Source organism: Globicephala melas, chromosome 10 (assembly GCF_963455315.2).
Source record: "Globicephala melas chromosome 10, mGloMel1.2, whole genome shotgun sequence".
Taxonomy (NCBI): domain Eukaryota; kingdom Metazoa; phylum Chordata; class Mammalia; order Artiodactyla; family Delphinidae; genus Globicephala; species Globicephala melas.
The window spans coordinates 85,576,452-85,592,770 of NC_083323.1; the positions used below are offsets into that span (position 1 = coordinate 85,576,452).

General features: G+C 39.9%; 1 protein-coding gene across 1 annotated transcript in view; it reads left to right on the forward strand.

Annotated features, from left to right (window-relative positions):
* Positions 1-207: 207 nt before the first annotated feature.
* GYS2 (glycogen synthase 2) overlaps positions 208-16,319 on the forward strand; it is a 58,659-nt gene continuing 42,547 nt past the window's right edge. Inside the window, exons 1-3 of the mRNA XM_030841312.2 lie at positions 208-325; positions 10,752-10,933; positions 15,239-15,430. Of these exons, the coding sequence (XP_030697172.1) occupies positions 208-325; positions 10,752-10,933; positions 15,239-15,430 (492 nt within the window). The remainder of the gene's footprint in view (positions 326-10,751; positions 10,934-15,238; positions 15,431-16,319) is intronic.

Consider the following 16,319-nt stretch of genomic DNA (forward strand, 5'->3'; position numbering starts at 1 on the left):
GACTGTAAAAGGAGCCGAGAATTCTGCCTTCCATTGGAAATTCTCTGGGAAGGCCATGAGATTTCTTTCTGCTGGTTTATTCCTCTGAGAAGCTACCAAAGCCTGTGATCTACTAGCTCTGAACCTCTGAGTCCCCAACGTGCACTGCTCCTAGGATTACAGTTCATTGAAAGAGGGATTCAAAAGTGCCAGAGAACTGAAGGAAGAATGCTCCGAGGCCGATCCCTATCTGTGACATCCCTGGGTGGGCTTCCCCGGTGGGAAGCCGGACTCCCTGTGGAGGATTTACTGCTCTTTGAAGTCGCTTGGGAAGTGACCAATAAAGGTTGGTACTGCCCCTGAGGTGGTTATTTGACAGATTGCTGAAGAATGTAGATTAGGATTTCACAGAATGCTCTCTAGTAAGGATGAATTGCCAGTGAGTGAGGAAAGTATTCAAACCGAGTATGTTTAGATCATGTGTAACCTTGTCTATTTCGACAAGGTTGAAATGAAAGGCAATGAAACCTTAAACTGGTGTATGTGTGGAAGGAAGAGAAAATTGAAAATATTAGTCATGGCCAGAGAATGTGTATTTAAATTAAAATTTGAAATCCGTGTTATGACAAGACAGGAATATAGAGTTAATATTTACCTTTCTGGTCTTATGATTTTTCTCAGCAAAGAAAAGCACACTTTTGTACTTTATTTTAGGAAGAACTGTGCCTGATCAGGACCAATTAGAAACTTTAACCCCACACTCCGTTAGCGATTATATGAAATATTTAACAATATTTCTAATAATTCAAGATTAGCTTGGAATTAAAGTTTTAACTTAGAACCAGTTCAGAAGGCATAATATTGAGCTCCTATTAAGAAGAATGCATGTAATTTTTTCTTCAATACTATATAAACATAGAAATTATAAAATAAGAAAGGAAATCAAATTGCCAAATCTAAAACAATTTCCTAATAAGGTATAGTATCACTTACACTGGATTGGAGATGGCAAGGCAGAGAACTGTGACCTAAATGATTTTTATGATAAAGGTATCTGTAAAATTATTAAAAAACAGTTCCTCGTGGATTGATATTGTCTAGTTTAAAAGTGTCAAGACTATTACCACTAATACTGAAGGAATATTGGTAAAGAAAAAGGAACCGTTCTGAAGGTTGAGTTCTTCAAGGTCATGAAAAACCAGACCAAAAGATTGATGGGTAAGGCAGTGATAACTTGTGGAATTTAAAGGATCTGAAATGATAACATGTGATGTGATCTATTACATGTTCATCTTTTTGAAATTTATTTTTTTGTTTTTTTTTTATGACATGTTTATTGCAGTAGTCTAAAGGATCTGAAATAAACATGAATGTGATACATTACTTCTTCCTTTTAGCTAATCAGAGCCAGCAAAACCTCAAAATCAGAGAAATTGTATTTAGAATCTGATTTTTACCTTATGCTCAAAGCTCTCATGTGTATGCATTCATAAAATTCATAAAATCATAAACTAAAAATTAAAAATGAATTCTTCTTATTTAGAAATGCACGGAATGAATGTCAGAGAACAAATCACAGTCTTCCTCTTTGCAGTTTACTGAGGAAGAAGGGGACAGAAACCTTAATATGGAAGCATGAAGTATTATACCAATAGCTGTTCCTACTGTTCTTTTTCCAGTCCAAGGTTTTTAAATATGCCCAAAGCTCCTGGGAACAGAGCCATCTCTACTACATATAAATCCCAGACTGTGCCTTGAAATAGAGGTTGTTTTCTTCAGAGTAAGCAGGAACTCAAGGATATAGCTTATTGGTGGAAAAAACCGGCGGGTACTCTTTTGCACCAAGAATCAGTTCAGAAGACCTCTGTGTGGGTTCTCCTGAGCAGAGCCCCTCTCCTTCCTTCTAGCAAACATTGCTGGGGCATTGTCTCCCGGTGCTGGGCACACACGGGTGAAACTGTCTATCCCACAGATCTTGTATCCTGACTACATGTATGCAGCTCTCAGGGCCTAGAACAGTGCCTGGTGCATAGAAAATGCTCAATGGGTTTTTTCTTTTGCATGAAGGAATGAATACATTTATTTTTCAACCTCCAAGTTGCCTTCGATACTTATTTTCTTTCATTTCCCATGCAAGAGGAAGGGAATTTTCTTGTCAAGATGGGACCCACAGAGTGACTTACCCAAATTGATATCATTTCCAACATACCTTTAATATTTATCATGGTCATTTTTTTTTTTCGGTACGCAAGCCTCTCACTGTTGTGGCCTCTCCCGTTGCAGAGCACAGGCTCCGGACGTGCAGGCTCAGCGGCCATGGCTCACGGGCCCAGCCGCTCCGCGGCATGTGGGATCTTCCCGGACCGGGACACGAACCCGTGTCCCCTGCATCGGCAGGCGGACTCTCAACCACTGCGCCACCAGGGAAGCCCCCATGGTCATATTTTTAAGAAATTTTTATATAAATGGACAATTATTGTGTCCATCCCTGACAAGACATTGACACTACAGTTTCTTTGAAAAACTTTACTTTGAACTTTTACTTCCCTGCAGTTCATGGCAGTGATAGGAAGCATCTCTGAGATCATGACTCCAACTCCCCCACTTCATAGATGAAAAGGATGCCTACAAGGTATTAAATGATCAAGCAAATGGCAGGGTTGGGACTAGCATTTAGGTCTCCTCCGGGTCCACTTCTCTTTTTTATTACCACACAAGCATTAAAAATTAAAATGTCCAGTTTCTAAGGAAGTGCCCTGTAGGTGAAAGGACACAGGACTTTAGTCAAAAAGGTCAGGGTTTTCTAAGACTTAGAAAAAAATCCCTTAAACTGTCTGAATATCAGTTTATTCATGATAAAATGAATGTAGTATGCTCCAGCCATCTTACAATGTTTTGTGGAAACAACAAAATGTATTCATATCCAAGAAGACAAAAGATTTCTTAGGGGAAAAAGATTCCTAACTGCCAGAATTTTGCCCATAAACAATGGAAATGTGTAAAATATAACAAACAGGAGAGTCATAGTTAAATTATTGGGTGTTAATTCTCAGACGTCAAAATAACCTTTTCTACTTGTTCACATTAACCTTGCAATTTATTGCTCTCATTCAGTAAAGATTCATCAAGTGTCTACTGGGTATCAGACACTGGAAAACAAGGGGCTTAGAATTTGACAATACAGAATTTATTCCCAATCTTCCAGAATTTATGAACTTGTAGGAAGATGGACATTGAACATGCAATTGTAGTCAAATGTAATGAGTGTAAGAGTGAGAACAAGGTGCTCTAGGACTATAAAGGCAGACCTCATTTTACTGTTTCGCTTTCTTGTACTTAGCCAATGTTGCATTTTTCTTACAAATTGAAGGTTTGTGGCACCCCTGCATCAAATTTCGTGTCTCTGTGTCACAGTCTAGTAATCCTCACAATATATCAAATTTTTCATTATTAATGTATTTGTTATGGTGATCAGTGATCTTTGATGTTACTACTGCAAAAAGATTACCACTCACTGAAGGCTCAGATGATGGGCAGTCTTTTTTAGTAATAAGGTATTTTTAAATTAAGGTATGTACATTATTTTTTTTAGACAAATGCTATTGCACGCTTAACAGATTGTGGTATAGTGTAAACATACCTTTTATAGGCACAGGGAAACCAAAAAATTCATGATTCTCTTTATTGCAACACTCGCTCTATTGAGCTGGCCTGGAGCACAGCCTACAATTACCTCTGAGGTCTGCCTGTAATTTATTGGGGATGGGGGAGATTTTTACCTAGTTGGAGGCTTGGGAAGAACCTTTGATGAAAAGACATTTGAGCTGACACCTGAAGGATGAATAGCTGTTGGGTAGAGATGAGGTGGTGATAAAGAGGGGACAGAGTTCTATGCGTGGGAACTGTACATGCCAAGGTGCAGAGGTGAGGAAGTATACTCTGTTCAATGATCTGAGGGAAACTCAGTTGCGGAAAAGGAGTGGAGCATGAGAGGAGACAAGAGAGACCAGCAAGGGCTGGACTGTGGAGTGTATGGTGAGTTAAGAGCCTTAAGGAGTTACATTTCCAATCCACGAAGGATGAGAAGCCATTGAAGTTCTAGATAATGGGAAGTGTTAAGGAGTCAGATGTGGTTTTTTTAAATTTTTTTTTAACTGAATGAAAAATTCTTTAAATTCTATAGTGCTTTACAGTTTGCAACTTTCACACACATGATTTCATATAATCCCGTAATAACTTTTTCCCCCGACCCCTACATTGCTCCTCCCCGCTTCCATCTCCCCACTGGTAACCACTCATTTGTTCTCTATGTCTTTGTGTCTGCTTCCTTTTGGTTTTATTCACTAATTTGTTGTATCTTTTAGATTCCACACATAAGCGATATCATACAGGATTTGTCTTTCTCTCTCTCACGAATTTCACTTAACATAATGCCTTCCAAGTCCATCCATGTTGCTGCAAATGGCACAATTTCATTCTTTTTTCATGGTTGAGTAGCATTCCATTGTATATATACACCACAAAAAGCACTATTACTAGTTGCGGGACAGGCTAGCAGGAAAGTAACTGTGCCATGGTCTAGGATGGAGAGTTTTGCCCCAATATTGGAGATAAGCTTTACTCTCAACTTCTTTGCTACAATCATTTCTTCTATACAAACTTGCCCAAATCATTGTAGATTGTGGACCAATGACCATGTGGAGGATATTTAGGGTCATTAAAAAGAGTTTAATGAATGTTGTCAAAAATAACGTATGCTAATCTAATAAATGTGAACACTTCGGAAATTTAGTCAATAAATGGATGCTTTCCTCTAAAAGTTGACTAAAAGCAATTTGTTTTAGCACCAAGCCAGTGTCAACTGAAAAAAAGATTGCACAACCTAAAAGTTGAGAACTGTGTTTTATTCAGCAGACTTTCTGAGGACTATAGCCTCTCAGTTCACTCTGAGGGAGTGTTCCAAAGAGGTAAGGCAAGGGCCAGGATATATAGCAATTTTTGCTGGAAAAAAAAAAAAACATGAACATGTAGTCAGACATCAAAAGGTTACTGCTAATTACAAAGACAGACATCTCAAGTTAATGACTTTAAGTATTTTCTATGTTTGGAAAGATGCAAGAGACTGGGCTTGCAGAAATCATTGAAATCATTGATTTCAATGATTGAAATATTCCTTTGATATGATTCTTAACTATCTAGGGCCAGTATCCTGTTTTTCTCCATCCTGAATTCCCCTCAGGGTGTACCATCGGGGCAGGTGGTGGCTGATGACTTCATGCACAAAACATCCTTTGTTTACTGAAATGGCAGGTGACATTCTTTGTCCACACCAGCTTATTGCCTGACATAATATTTCTCCCTGCTCCCTCCTCAAACTGGACACCATAGTTCAGTTCTGGGTTACATGGTACAAAAGGCACATGGAATAATTCAGAAAACTACAGTCAGAAAGATGTTGTAGAAACATTATGATCAAGTCCACTACTGCAATCTGAGGCAGGAGTTGTAAAGGTGGAGACCTTGATGAAAGTGAACTTCCAGGAGTTTGCAAACCTTCCAAAATTGTATGTGAATATTGTGTGCTCATACGTGTACGTGCTTTGTCAGAGACAAGGACTGAATGATTTCATCAGATTTCCAAAGGTCCCTGCGATTGATGTGAGAACCACTGCTCTAAAGTTCCCTTAACCTTGGGTTCCTTTTTATTAACTCAGAATGTTTAGAGCCAAAATAAAAAAGCTATTTCCCCTAAGTGCTGTTTTCCAAATGGCCTTTCTCGAGAGCAGAGTAGAAAGGATGCCACCTTCCCCAAGACTTAAAGATGTGTGATACTGCTCATTTTCTCCCTCTGCCCCTCCCACCACCATTTTCAAAGATTCATCAGTATGTTGTTCAATAGAGTTACAGTTGGCTGTCCGTATCCACGGTTCCACATCTGCGGATTCAACCAACTCTGGATCAAAAATAGTCGAAATAAAATTCCAGAAAGCTCCAAAAAGCAAACCTTGAATTTACCATGTACCAGCAAACTAGTTACACCCCCATTTACATTGTGTTAGGTGTTATAAGTAACCTAGAGATGATTTAAAGTATATAGGAGGATAGGCATAGGTTATATGCAAATACTATGCCATTTTATATAAGGGACTTGAGCGTCCTTGGATTTTGGTATCCACAGTGGTGGTTGGGGAGTGGTGTCCCCAAAACCAACCTGCTGTGGGTACCAAGGGACAATTACACTTACAATCCTGCTATCTAAAACTTGTGGGCTCTGGAGTCAGACTGCCTGGATTGTAATCCCAACTCCATCATTACCTTTGTAATATTGGATCCATCTCATAGCCTCTCTGTGTCTCAGTTTCCCCATCTAAAAATAAAGATAATAATAGCATCTTCCTTAATAGTGTTGTGAAAACTAAAAGAAACACCAACTGTAAATCACTTAGAACTGTGCTTAGCATCTATTAACACTCTGTTACCTTATTGTTATCTCTTATAAAGTTTATTCATAAAATGCGGACATTCATTTTCACACTAGCTCTCACTTTGAGCAATTGCATGTTTCTATTTTTAAATGCAGAAGAAGAAAGAGAAAAAAATACATGGGTCAAAGTTACTACAATCACGGGCAATGCTGTAATTAGAGGTTGGGGTTTCTTTGCCTGGTGTGGATATGCAGTGGCCATGTCATGTCAAAAGCATCCTGAACCACACCACATGAAATACACAGTCTCTGTAAGAACCACGCTTATCACACACATACGTTCAAGATGAGTACTGGTCTCTCCACTTCCCTTTCATCCAGATTGCCATGACTAAGCCCTTCCTGTATAAAATATTCAGAGCTGCCGCTGTGGATGTAATCAGGGTGGGGTGTGCTTGTGGGCATGCTCTTAGTGTATCATCTCCCACTGCCCAGGACTGCGGCTGCTTTGATTTGAACCACAGACCCAGCTGACTGCTAGGCACACGAACATTTGGTGGCCATCGTCACCAGTAGCATTTAATCTCTTTCCTACTAAGACCTGCTGCCTCAGAGAATGATGTCTAACTGTGTAATGACTATGCCTGCTTCTGTAACTGTGTCTTGGGACAGGAGGGTCAGATTAGTAGCTATGCACACTGAAATCATAGACTTCTAAATTCTCTGACTTTCAACCATTTAAATATAGTGAAGAGTCTATATATATATATACTTACATTTATATATTATAACATATATCTCCTTTTTATGGCTGGTGCCCACCTTCCATACTGCCTTGGAATTCTGCTTTTAACAATATCAGCAGTGTTGCTAGATAAAAACTTGAGGTTTTAGCTACTTCATTGACATATATGCTATGATAGCTCATCTTTTCTTTCTGATGAAAGGCTTGATACTTTGCCCTCACACTACAGACAGCTTCCATGTTGTTTCAGGAAAGTATAGATCAATAAAAGACAAAGTACATGTTTGAAAGTGAAGGGTAAGTCCAAATTCAATGACCTACACTGTGGTAAAACAATAATTCATTAAAAAGTATGTGTTGGTGAACCTTTGGTTTGTATTCCAGATTTGAAAATAGGAATGACCCTATTTCTCAGCTATCATATTCATCTTTTTTTTTTTTTTTTTGCGGTACGCGGGCCTCTTACTGTTGTGGCCTCTCCCGTTGCGGAGCACAGGCTCCGGACGCGCAGACCCAGCGGCCATGGCTCACGGGCCCAGCCGCTCCGCGGCATGTGGAATCCTCCTGGACTGGGGCATGAACCCATGTTCCCTGCATCAGCAGGCGGACTCTCAACCACTGCGCCACCAGGGAAGCCCTATCATATTCATCTTTCATGAGCATGCCGAGAGAGGAGTTTCGGGTATAAGGTGTTAAATAGAGTGAAAATTAAGGAAAGTCGTTGGCATATAAATCTGGGAAGGACAGGGAGGGCCTGAAATGGAGCTTGAACCTGTGAAATAGCAGTAAGAGGACCTCCCCACAGAAAGACTGTACGGGGAGAAGCCTGGGAGGAGGGAAGTTTTATTTACAATCAAGCCTCAACCAATATGGGATGAAATTTTTTAAAATTTTATGTTTTTATTCCTGATAGACTGAAAGAACATAGCCATAGTATTTGTAAACACTCTAAGGCTATTTGGGGACTATTTATCTCAAGGTTGAAGTCCTCAAATGGGAAAAAGAAGCAGCAGATTAATTGTGTCTATCTTTGCATTTCAATTCTCAAATCTAACCATGTATTTTTTTTGAAATAAAAAATTTCTCTTCTCCCTTACATCCTTTAGTAAATAAAAATATGTTTGCATTAACCCGAGTGTATTTTAATTTGCAACACATAATCTAACAAACAAGGATGTTCAAAGGTCTCTGGGCAAGGTACACAGTTGCAAATAAAAGAGAGTTTTCAAGACCTGAAATGTGAATAAGACATTTAATAAGTGTATGCCATCAGAACCCGATAACATAGTCCCCTGGATAATATAAACATGAAGGAAAATAGTCTACAAAGAGGAGGAATTATTTGGAGATTTTCAATTTTTATTGACAGTGGGCTTGAATAAAGCTTATATAAATATATATACCTTTAAATATGTTGCTAAGATGTGACTCCAAGACGTTAGAGAAAAGTTCTTCTTTTTAGTTGCTCTTGCAAACTAAATTTAATTTTTCTCTAATTTTTTTTTTCCTCAACAAGTGGTTTTGACGGTTCCTAAATTTTTCTGGAATTTGGGGAAACATTTAGGCATCCTTGAGGTTGGCATCAATTTATGTAGACTCAGATTCGTGGTTGAATGGTTAAGTGAATCCTGTCTGTTCTGGTGCAGTCTGAAAGGCTCTGCTTGCAGGTTTGCAGAGCCTCTTTCTGGTCCCACGCTGTCCTCATCAGCCACCTGAGCTGAGATTGATAGTGTCCTTATTATCAGATTCTGCTCAAGTGACAGTTTAAGTTTCTTTTAGGTATGGTCAAAAAGTTTTTTCTTAAAGATCAAGTTTCTAAGGAAAATACATTTGTGTAGGCTTATATGAAAATTACATGTAATATTTACATGTTGGGAGTTACATTAGCTCTTTTCTTTTATAAATTAATGAACCCGGTTGTATCATGTAATACTATTAACATTTGCCTTTTGTGTCTCACCTCTCAAAAGGCAATTTACCAACGTGTGTATTTTGAGTGATTCAGACTTTTAAAAAAATAGGCAAATGGCAATTCTACCTTTTGGCTCTCAGTTATGACTATCAGTAAGATTTATTATTAAAGGTCTACTTTATTGAAATAAGAAATTTAAGAGGTGCAGTAGATATCAAACCCTACATCCTGAAGAATTGAAATACCTTATGAAAAACCATGATGAAAAATAAGACTTTTCCTTCTTAATATACAAGTAACAAAATTGTCCTTGGAAGTGGGGTTGATGATTGGTGCCAGAATCTGTATTGCCTTGGGAATTTTATACAGGATTTCTTGAGTCGTTCCTTTGCCTGTGGTTCATGGACAAAGATCGCTCAAGAAATTGATTCACATTGTTTTCATATTCTCATATGAGGTGATTGCCTTGAGCTGGCACAGGAAATATTCTGTCTAGTTTACTGAAGTTCTTTTTCCCCTCGGTCCTCTCTATTCCTCCCCCCTGTTTACTGAACCCCTCCTTTTGAATGCCTAGGACTCTCTGCTCCCAAAATAGAGCCTTGCCTCTGACTGTTCTCTCTGCCTAAAAATTTCTTCCCCATGATATCCACTTGCCTGATTTCCTTACCCTTTTAAGTACTCACTCCAAATATCACCTTTTCAATGAGGCCTAATTTTTAATACTGCTGCTCCAACCTGCCCTTCCTCCCCAAGTGATGTACTGTTTTAGCCTCCTTGAACAGGTGAGCTAATTGAGCCTTAGACAGGTTACGTGAGTTAACTATTTCAATTAAAGTTGGTTACAATTTTTCACCACCATAATTCTTTAATAAATATCCTTATACACACATCTTCTTATTTTTCCCCCAGGATAGTTTTCCAGAGGTAAACATGCTGGGTATAACAGTCTGCATATTTTCCAAGAGTATACATATTTTTTGGCTTTGTGTTTTAATAGTGGTAGCAGCAATGCCAGAGAGACAAAATGAAATACCATATGAAAACTTGTATTTGTTTCATTGGGTTTGACATGAGGATTGGGCCAAGCATCCCCCCCCTCAAAATCCATCAGCTTCTCCTTGCCAAAAGGTACTTGCTTGGTCCCTAGAAGGGAAGAGGCTCTTTATCCTGGGAGACTTATAATTTGAGCAGTGGCTGTTACTTGGTCATATGTTATCCCCTTGGACCACTGTTGGAGAAGGGGTGAAATGTGATTACTGCTGCTGAGGGCATGTGTCATGACAATAGCTGTTTGTCTCACCTTTGACACTTCCATGTGGGTAGAGGTTTAAGCCAAGTACTGCTTTATTCCAATTGTCTCTTCAGGTTTCCTTGAAATATTTGTACTTCTCTGCTGCTGCCAACCTGTTGCTTTCTGACAAGCACCCAGCATGAAATTGAACAAAATAGTAACTCTTTGATTATGTCCCTTAAAAATTTTCTTTTAGAAAGTTAAATAAACCCTTGCATTTGATGGATCCCAAATGCTGACTTAAAAATGAGTACTAACCCAATATTATATATCAACTATACTTCAATAAAAAAATGTTGGCTTAAGTAACATAGAAAAAAATGAAGACTCGTGTCCATCCCTTCATCACTTAAAATGAACTACTAACCTGAATGATAATGGGACCTTTTCTTTTTAACAGTTGGTGGCATCTATACTGTGATTCAGACAAAGGCCAAAACAACAGCAGATGAATGGGGAGACAATTACTTTCTGCTTGGTCCATATTTTGAGCATAATATGAAGACTCAGGTGGAACAATGTGAACCTGTAAATGATGCTGTGAGAAGGGCAGTGGACGTGATGAACAAACATGGCTGCCAGGTAAAGGATACTGTCTGACACTTCATTAAGCAAGCCTTAGTAAACTGTTGTGGGAAAACACCACAATGTACACAAACTCACAAGAAAAGGCCACTCATCTTCTTAGGGGAAAGGAGTTGGTTTAGAAAAAGATGATGAACTTGATTTTAAATAGGTTACATTTGAGGTACTTTGTGAAAACCATAATATATCCATCTAGAAGTATACTAGGTTTGGAACTCAGCAGAGGGTATAGAATAGAGATGTTTGGGGAAAAGTGATTTGTGTCTAAATTGTAGTTGACAATATGGGTATTGATAGCATTATTCAGTGGAAGATTATAGACTAAGAGCAAAGGTTTTGAGCCAAATCTTGGGCAATGTGAACATGTTAGAATATCTACACAAAAAGAAGTCAGAGACTGCAAAAGTAGAAGTTCAGCTGGTGATTAGAACCAAGGATGTCTAAGTGCTAATCCTCAGAACCTGTGAATATGTTACCTTATAAAGCAGAAGAACTTTGTAGTTGTGACTATGTTAAGGTTCTTGAGATGGGAAGATTATCCTGGATTATCTGGGTGGGTCCAATGTAATTACAAGGGTCCTTATAAGAAGGAGGCAGTAGGGCTTCCCTGGTGGCGCAGTGGTTGAGAGTCTGCCTGCTGATGCAGGGCACACGGGTTCGTGCCCCGGTCCGGGAAGATCCCACATGCCGCGGAGCGGCTGGGCCCGTGAGCCATGGCCACTGAGCCTGCATGTCCAGAGCCTGTGCTCCGCAACGGGAGAGGCCACAACAGTGAGAGGCCCGCGTACCGAAAAAAAAAAAAAAAAAGGAGGCAGTAGAATTAGAATCAGAGATGAGATGTGACAATGGAAGCAGAAATTGGAGTGATGAGAGCTTTGAGATGGAGGAAGGAAGGGACCACAAGCCAAGGAATGCAGGTGGCCTCTAGAAGCTGGGAAAGGCTAAAGAACAGATTCTCCCCTAGGGACTACAAGTGGAATGCAACTCTGCTGACATGTCGGTTTTAACCCATAAGACCCATTTCAGAGGACTTGCTCCCAAATCTGTCAGATAACAGATTTGCGTTGTTTTAAACTACTAGGAAGGCAGTAATTTGTTGCTATCACAACAGGAATAGAGATGTCAAGACAAGGAAGGAGAGAGTTTCAAGTATAGAGGAGGGACTGAATCAACAAAGGACTGAACCAGCGTCAGCTTGGTTTAGCAATATTCAGGCCATTTGTGGTCAGCCTGCTAACTACAGCTTCAGGGGAAAAAGGAGGGTTAAATCAGATTGCAGTAGCTTGAGGAATGAATGAGTGGTGAGATGAAGGATACAGAAGTGTGGCTGTGAGATTTTTCTGTGAAGAGGAAAGATAATTAAGTTGTTTCAGAGTGACATGGTTTTGAGAGTTGGTATTTTCTTAAATATGAGTGAGCACATTTATATGACAAAAGGAAATATCTAGGGGGAACAGAGAGAAGCTGAAAGTTCAGAAGGAATGGATGATTGAAGAGACTAAGATCACTGAGGACAGGAGAGGGAACGAGATCCAAAGCACTACTAAAAGGATCATTCTTCACTCCTCACTCAAACCGGAAACAAAGGATGAATGCAAACAGAGATAAGCTGATGAAGAATTCAGGATGGTCTCACTCAGTGTTTCTGATGATCTTAAGAGCTAAAGGTCATCTTCTGAGAGTCAGGAGGCAAGTGTTAAAATAAGAGAATATGACAAAAAACGTTCAGAAAGTGTTCAAGGAATAGGGAAAAGAATTTCTAGACATTTTAAAGGTACAGTCGTGACTTTTTTGTTGTTGTTTTTTTGCGGTACGCGGGCCTCTCACCGCTGTGGCCTCTCCTGTTGCGGAGCACAGGCTCCGGATGCGCAGGCTCAGCGGCCACGGCTCACGGGCCCAGCCTCTCCTCAGCATGTGGGATCCTCCCGGACCGGGGCAAGCATCCGCATCCCCCGCATCGGCAGGCGGACTCTCAACCACGGCGCCACCAGGGAAGCCCAGTCGTGACTTTTTAATGGCACAAATATACACGACTGTGACTTTCTCCAGCAGCTAGAGTGGAAGTGAAGAAAGTAAATAGTTGGAGATTTGGTGTCGTTTAATTCCAGCATTTGTGCAGTGGGGCCCGGTGGCACAAGTCTTAGCGGTAACTGTATGATTGACTGAATTAATTGTTGTGTTGATGAATTGTTAGGTCTGAAATGGATAGGAAAGGAAGGATGAAAGGAGAAAGATGGGGATGATGCAGGAGAAAATGGGAGGTTCCAGAAACTGGAGGTCTTGAAGGGAGGCATACACTGGGAGAAATATAGTGAGAGAAGTGGAAGTATGGTAGTTGTGGTCAAGGGATACAATGCTAAGGTTGAACATTTCAGAGGAGGAACAGTTTGGAGTTTGACAAGGGTAAGATTGCCATGAAGTTCTTTGAAGTCAGTAACGTCCAATAGCTATGATGTAAGTGTGTAGGATATAATCCTGGATTTTAAAGTTGCCCAGAATAAGGTGGAAAAGTAACCAAGAGATTTGTTGGACAAGGAACGTAACGTATTTGCATAAGGAAAATTTCACAGGTGTCTTTATATACGAATAAAGAATAAGGTTCTAAAAGTTTCAGTGTAATTTAAAAACTCCTAACTTTCCTTCCTACTCACCCCAGGAATATAGTTTCTGGGGGTGAAACAATGAGAAGTTCTTACTGAGACGTCCATGTCAGTGGTGATGTCTAGGAGATATATACAAGGTTTAAGGTGCAGAATATTTAGTTTAAAAGGGAACTTGAGGTCCCAGAGGGCACCATGGAAGCATATCACCGTGAGAGTAACATGGAGAATTAGGAGAGTAGGGAAGGTTGCATGTTGTGCTGTTGGGATGAAATGAGTGAGATGTTAGAAGGGGTTCGCATTTGAAGCACTTGCGATAAAAGAGGGAGGTGAAAACCATGGTGGAACTGACTGGTCTCAAGATTCTAAATGGATTTCTGATGTAAGGATGTTTCCATGTCAGGGCTGAGAATGCACTGCACGTCAAGACAAGCTAGCTTACGTTCTCTGTTCAGCGCTCACTGTATCATATGTCACATATTAGGCAGCCAGTAGCTACTTGTTAACTGAATGCATAAAGCAATGAGTGTCCCAAAGAGAAAACGATTGAAAGGTTGTTTGGGGCTCAGGAAAACTCAATCTGAAAGAGCAATAAATACTGAATTACAGTGGAAGCGACTGACACATAATGAGGGTCTTTCAATGTTGACTGAGGCATGGCTGGGAAAGAGACATCACCATACATTCCTGAGTCCCAGGCAAGGGAATGATGATCAAACGGGCTTTCATGTTCTGTAAAATTCAGCCTTGGGTGGAGTCATAACATCAATGTAAGCAGTGTAGACACATTCAGTTTACTAGAGAGGTCTGGATACCCAAAGAGAGAAGCTCTTAGCTTCTGCCAACTTCAAGAAGGGTTTGAAGTGATTTATGGTATTGCCTTGCATGTAATCTGAGAATAAACATAAAATAAAGAGCATGAGTAAATTACTATAGAAAAATAGAGACCAAAGGGGAAGTTAAAACTTGGATATACAAGTGACTAAATAATTACAATTGGAAAAAATTTGAAATAGCTACTGCATTAAAACTTGCACAAGGTAAAACATTTAGGAATAAAAGAATCAATTTGATGAAGGTAATAGAATTAGACCTTGAGCTGCTAGATTAAAGAGAAAATGCATCTTGGGCAATACATTTAGTTACAACCTCTGACAGCAACCATATTGGGAGACACTTGGTGTCACATTTTCCTTGATAGGAGGAATAAGGGAAATTATACACATTTGTCTAGAGAAACAACTTTTTTTCTGGCAGGAAATGTTGTAAGTCCTGTTGCATAAAGGAAAATAAGTGACACGGTAGACATACCCGACTCCAGGTTGTTAAAGACAGAGCAGTTCACCTTATGACTCTATCATAAAAACGTAGACCATAATATTAAATCCTAAAACCATGGGCTCAAGGTCACAGGAGGATAATGAAGGACAGAAGAACAGAGATGACATGATCTAAATACTTCATTTTAAAATAACCAAATTTAATGAAGTGCAGGAACTTGGAGATTCTAGATGAATGGATGCTGGCCCATTCCCTCTTCGGGCTCAAACATCAGATGCTCTGTTATCACTATGGTTTCCTATACGGCTTGTGTAATCTGCTTTTGAGTTCTAAATACAGTTTATAGCTTCTAAACCCAAATGCATTGTTCTCCCTTGCGTTGCCTAGTATTACTCCATGGCTGTGTGTTCTTTCATGGCAGGTGCACTTTGGAAGGTGGCTGATAGAAGGGAGTCCTTACGTGGTGCTCTTTGACATAAGCTATTCGGCTCGGAACCTGGACGCGTGGAAAGGTGACCTCTGGGAAGCATGCAATGTTGGTATCCCTTATCACGACCAGGAAGCCAACGATATGCTGATATTTGGATCGCTAACCGCCTGGTTCTTGAAAGAGGTACTGTTTACTGTAGAGTCGTACAACAGAGGAGAAGCCCAGTTGCTCTCCACGGCCAGCAACGATCCTCTAAACTTTAAGCCCATTTTGAGAGGATGCCATTATTAAGTCCTAAAACATTTCAAAGGAATCTGAGAAAGCATTCAGCCTTCCCGTAACTAAATACCAGCTGTTGGAACAGGGTGATGATAATGCTTATTCGTATTTACCTCATGTCAGGTTCAACTAGAATGGTGTGGATAAAACACCCAATTATATTCCCTGTTACATAGATAATATTCAACATATATGCAAGAAAAAACAGTATACATCATGCACTATGTACTTGATTTCTAGCGTCATGGGAGTAGAAAATGGTCTGAAATCTTTGATTTTGTTTATGTGTGAGTGCTTGTGCGACTTCAATGGCTCTTAGATCTTTTAATCATTTGCTAAAGGCTGAAGTGGTCTCAGAAGTTGCTAAGGAGTCTACAGCAGTGAAATAGTCCATAGATGTAAAAAAAAAAACCAAAAGCGTTGGAAATCAGTCCTTGTTGAATGAGCCAAGCCTGTACTCAATTCCTGAAAGGATGGCAGTAGGATTTCTTCCTCTTCCTTTCATTACCTCAAGATGGTTATGCCTCACTTAAAAATCGGAGAATGAAGAGCATCCCTAGAAAAGTGGGACTGTGGTCGAAGGACAAATCACAGAACTCTACGTTGGGAGTGTGTCCCCCTGACCAGTATAACTTCTTTCTGATGAATTAACTCCAACAGCCATCAAGGGCTGCTTTGAGGTGAAGGGGAAGTGAAGGGGTGGTCCTATTGCTTTGTCTTGGTGACACCGTAGGAGAAGAGTGAGGCTGCTGACAGGATCTGGCCTAATGACAGATAGATGCAGGCTTAGCAT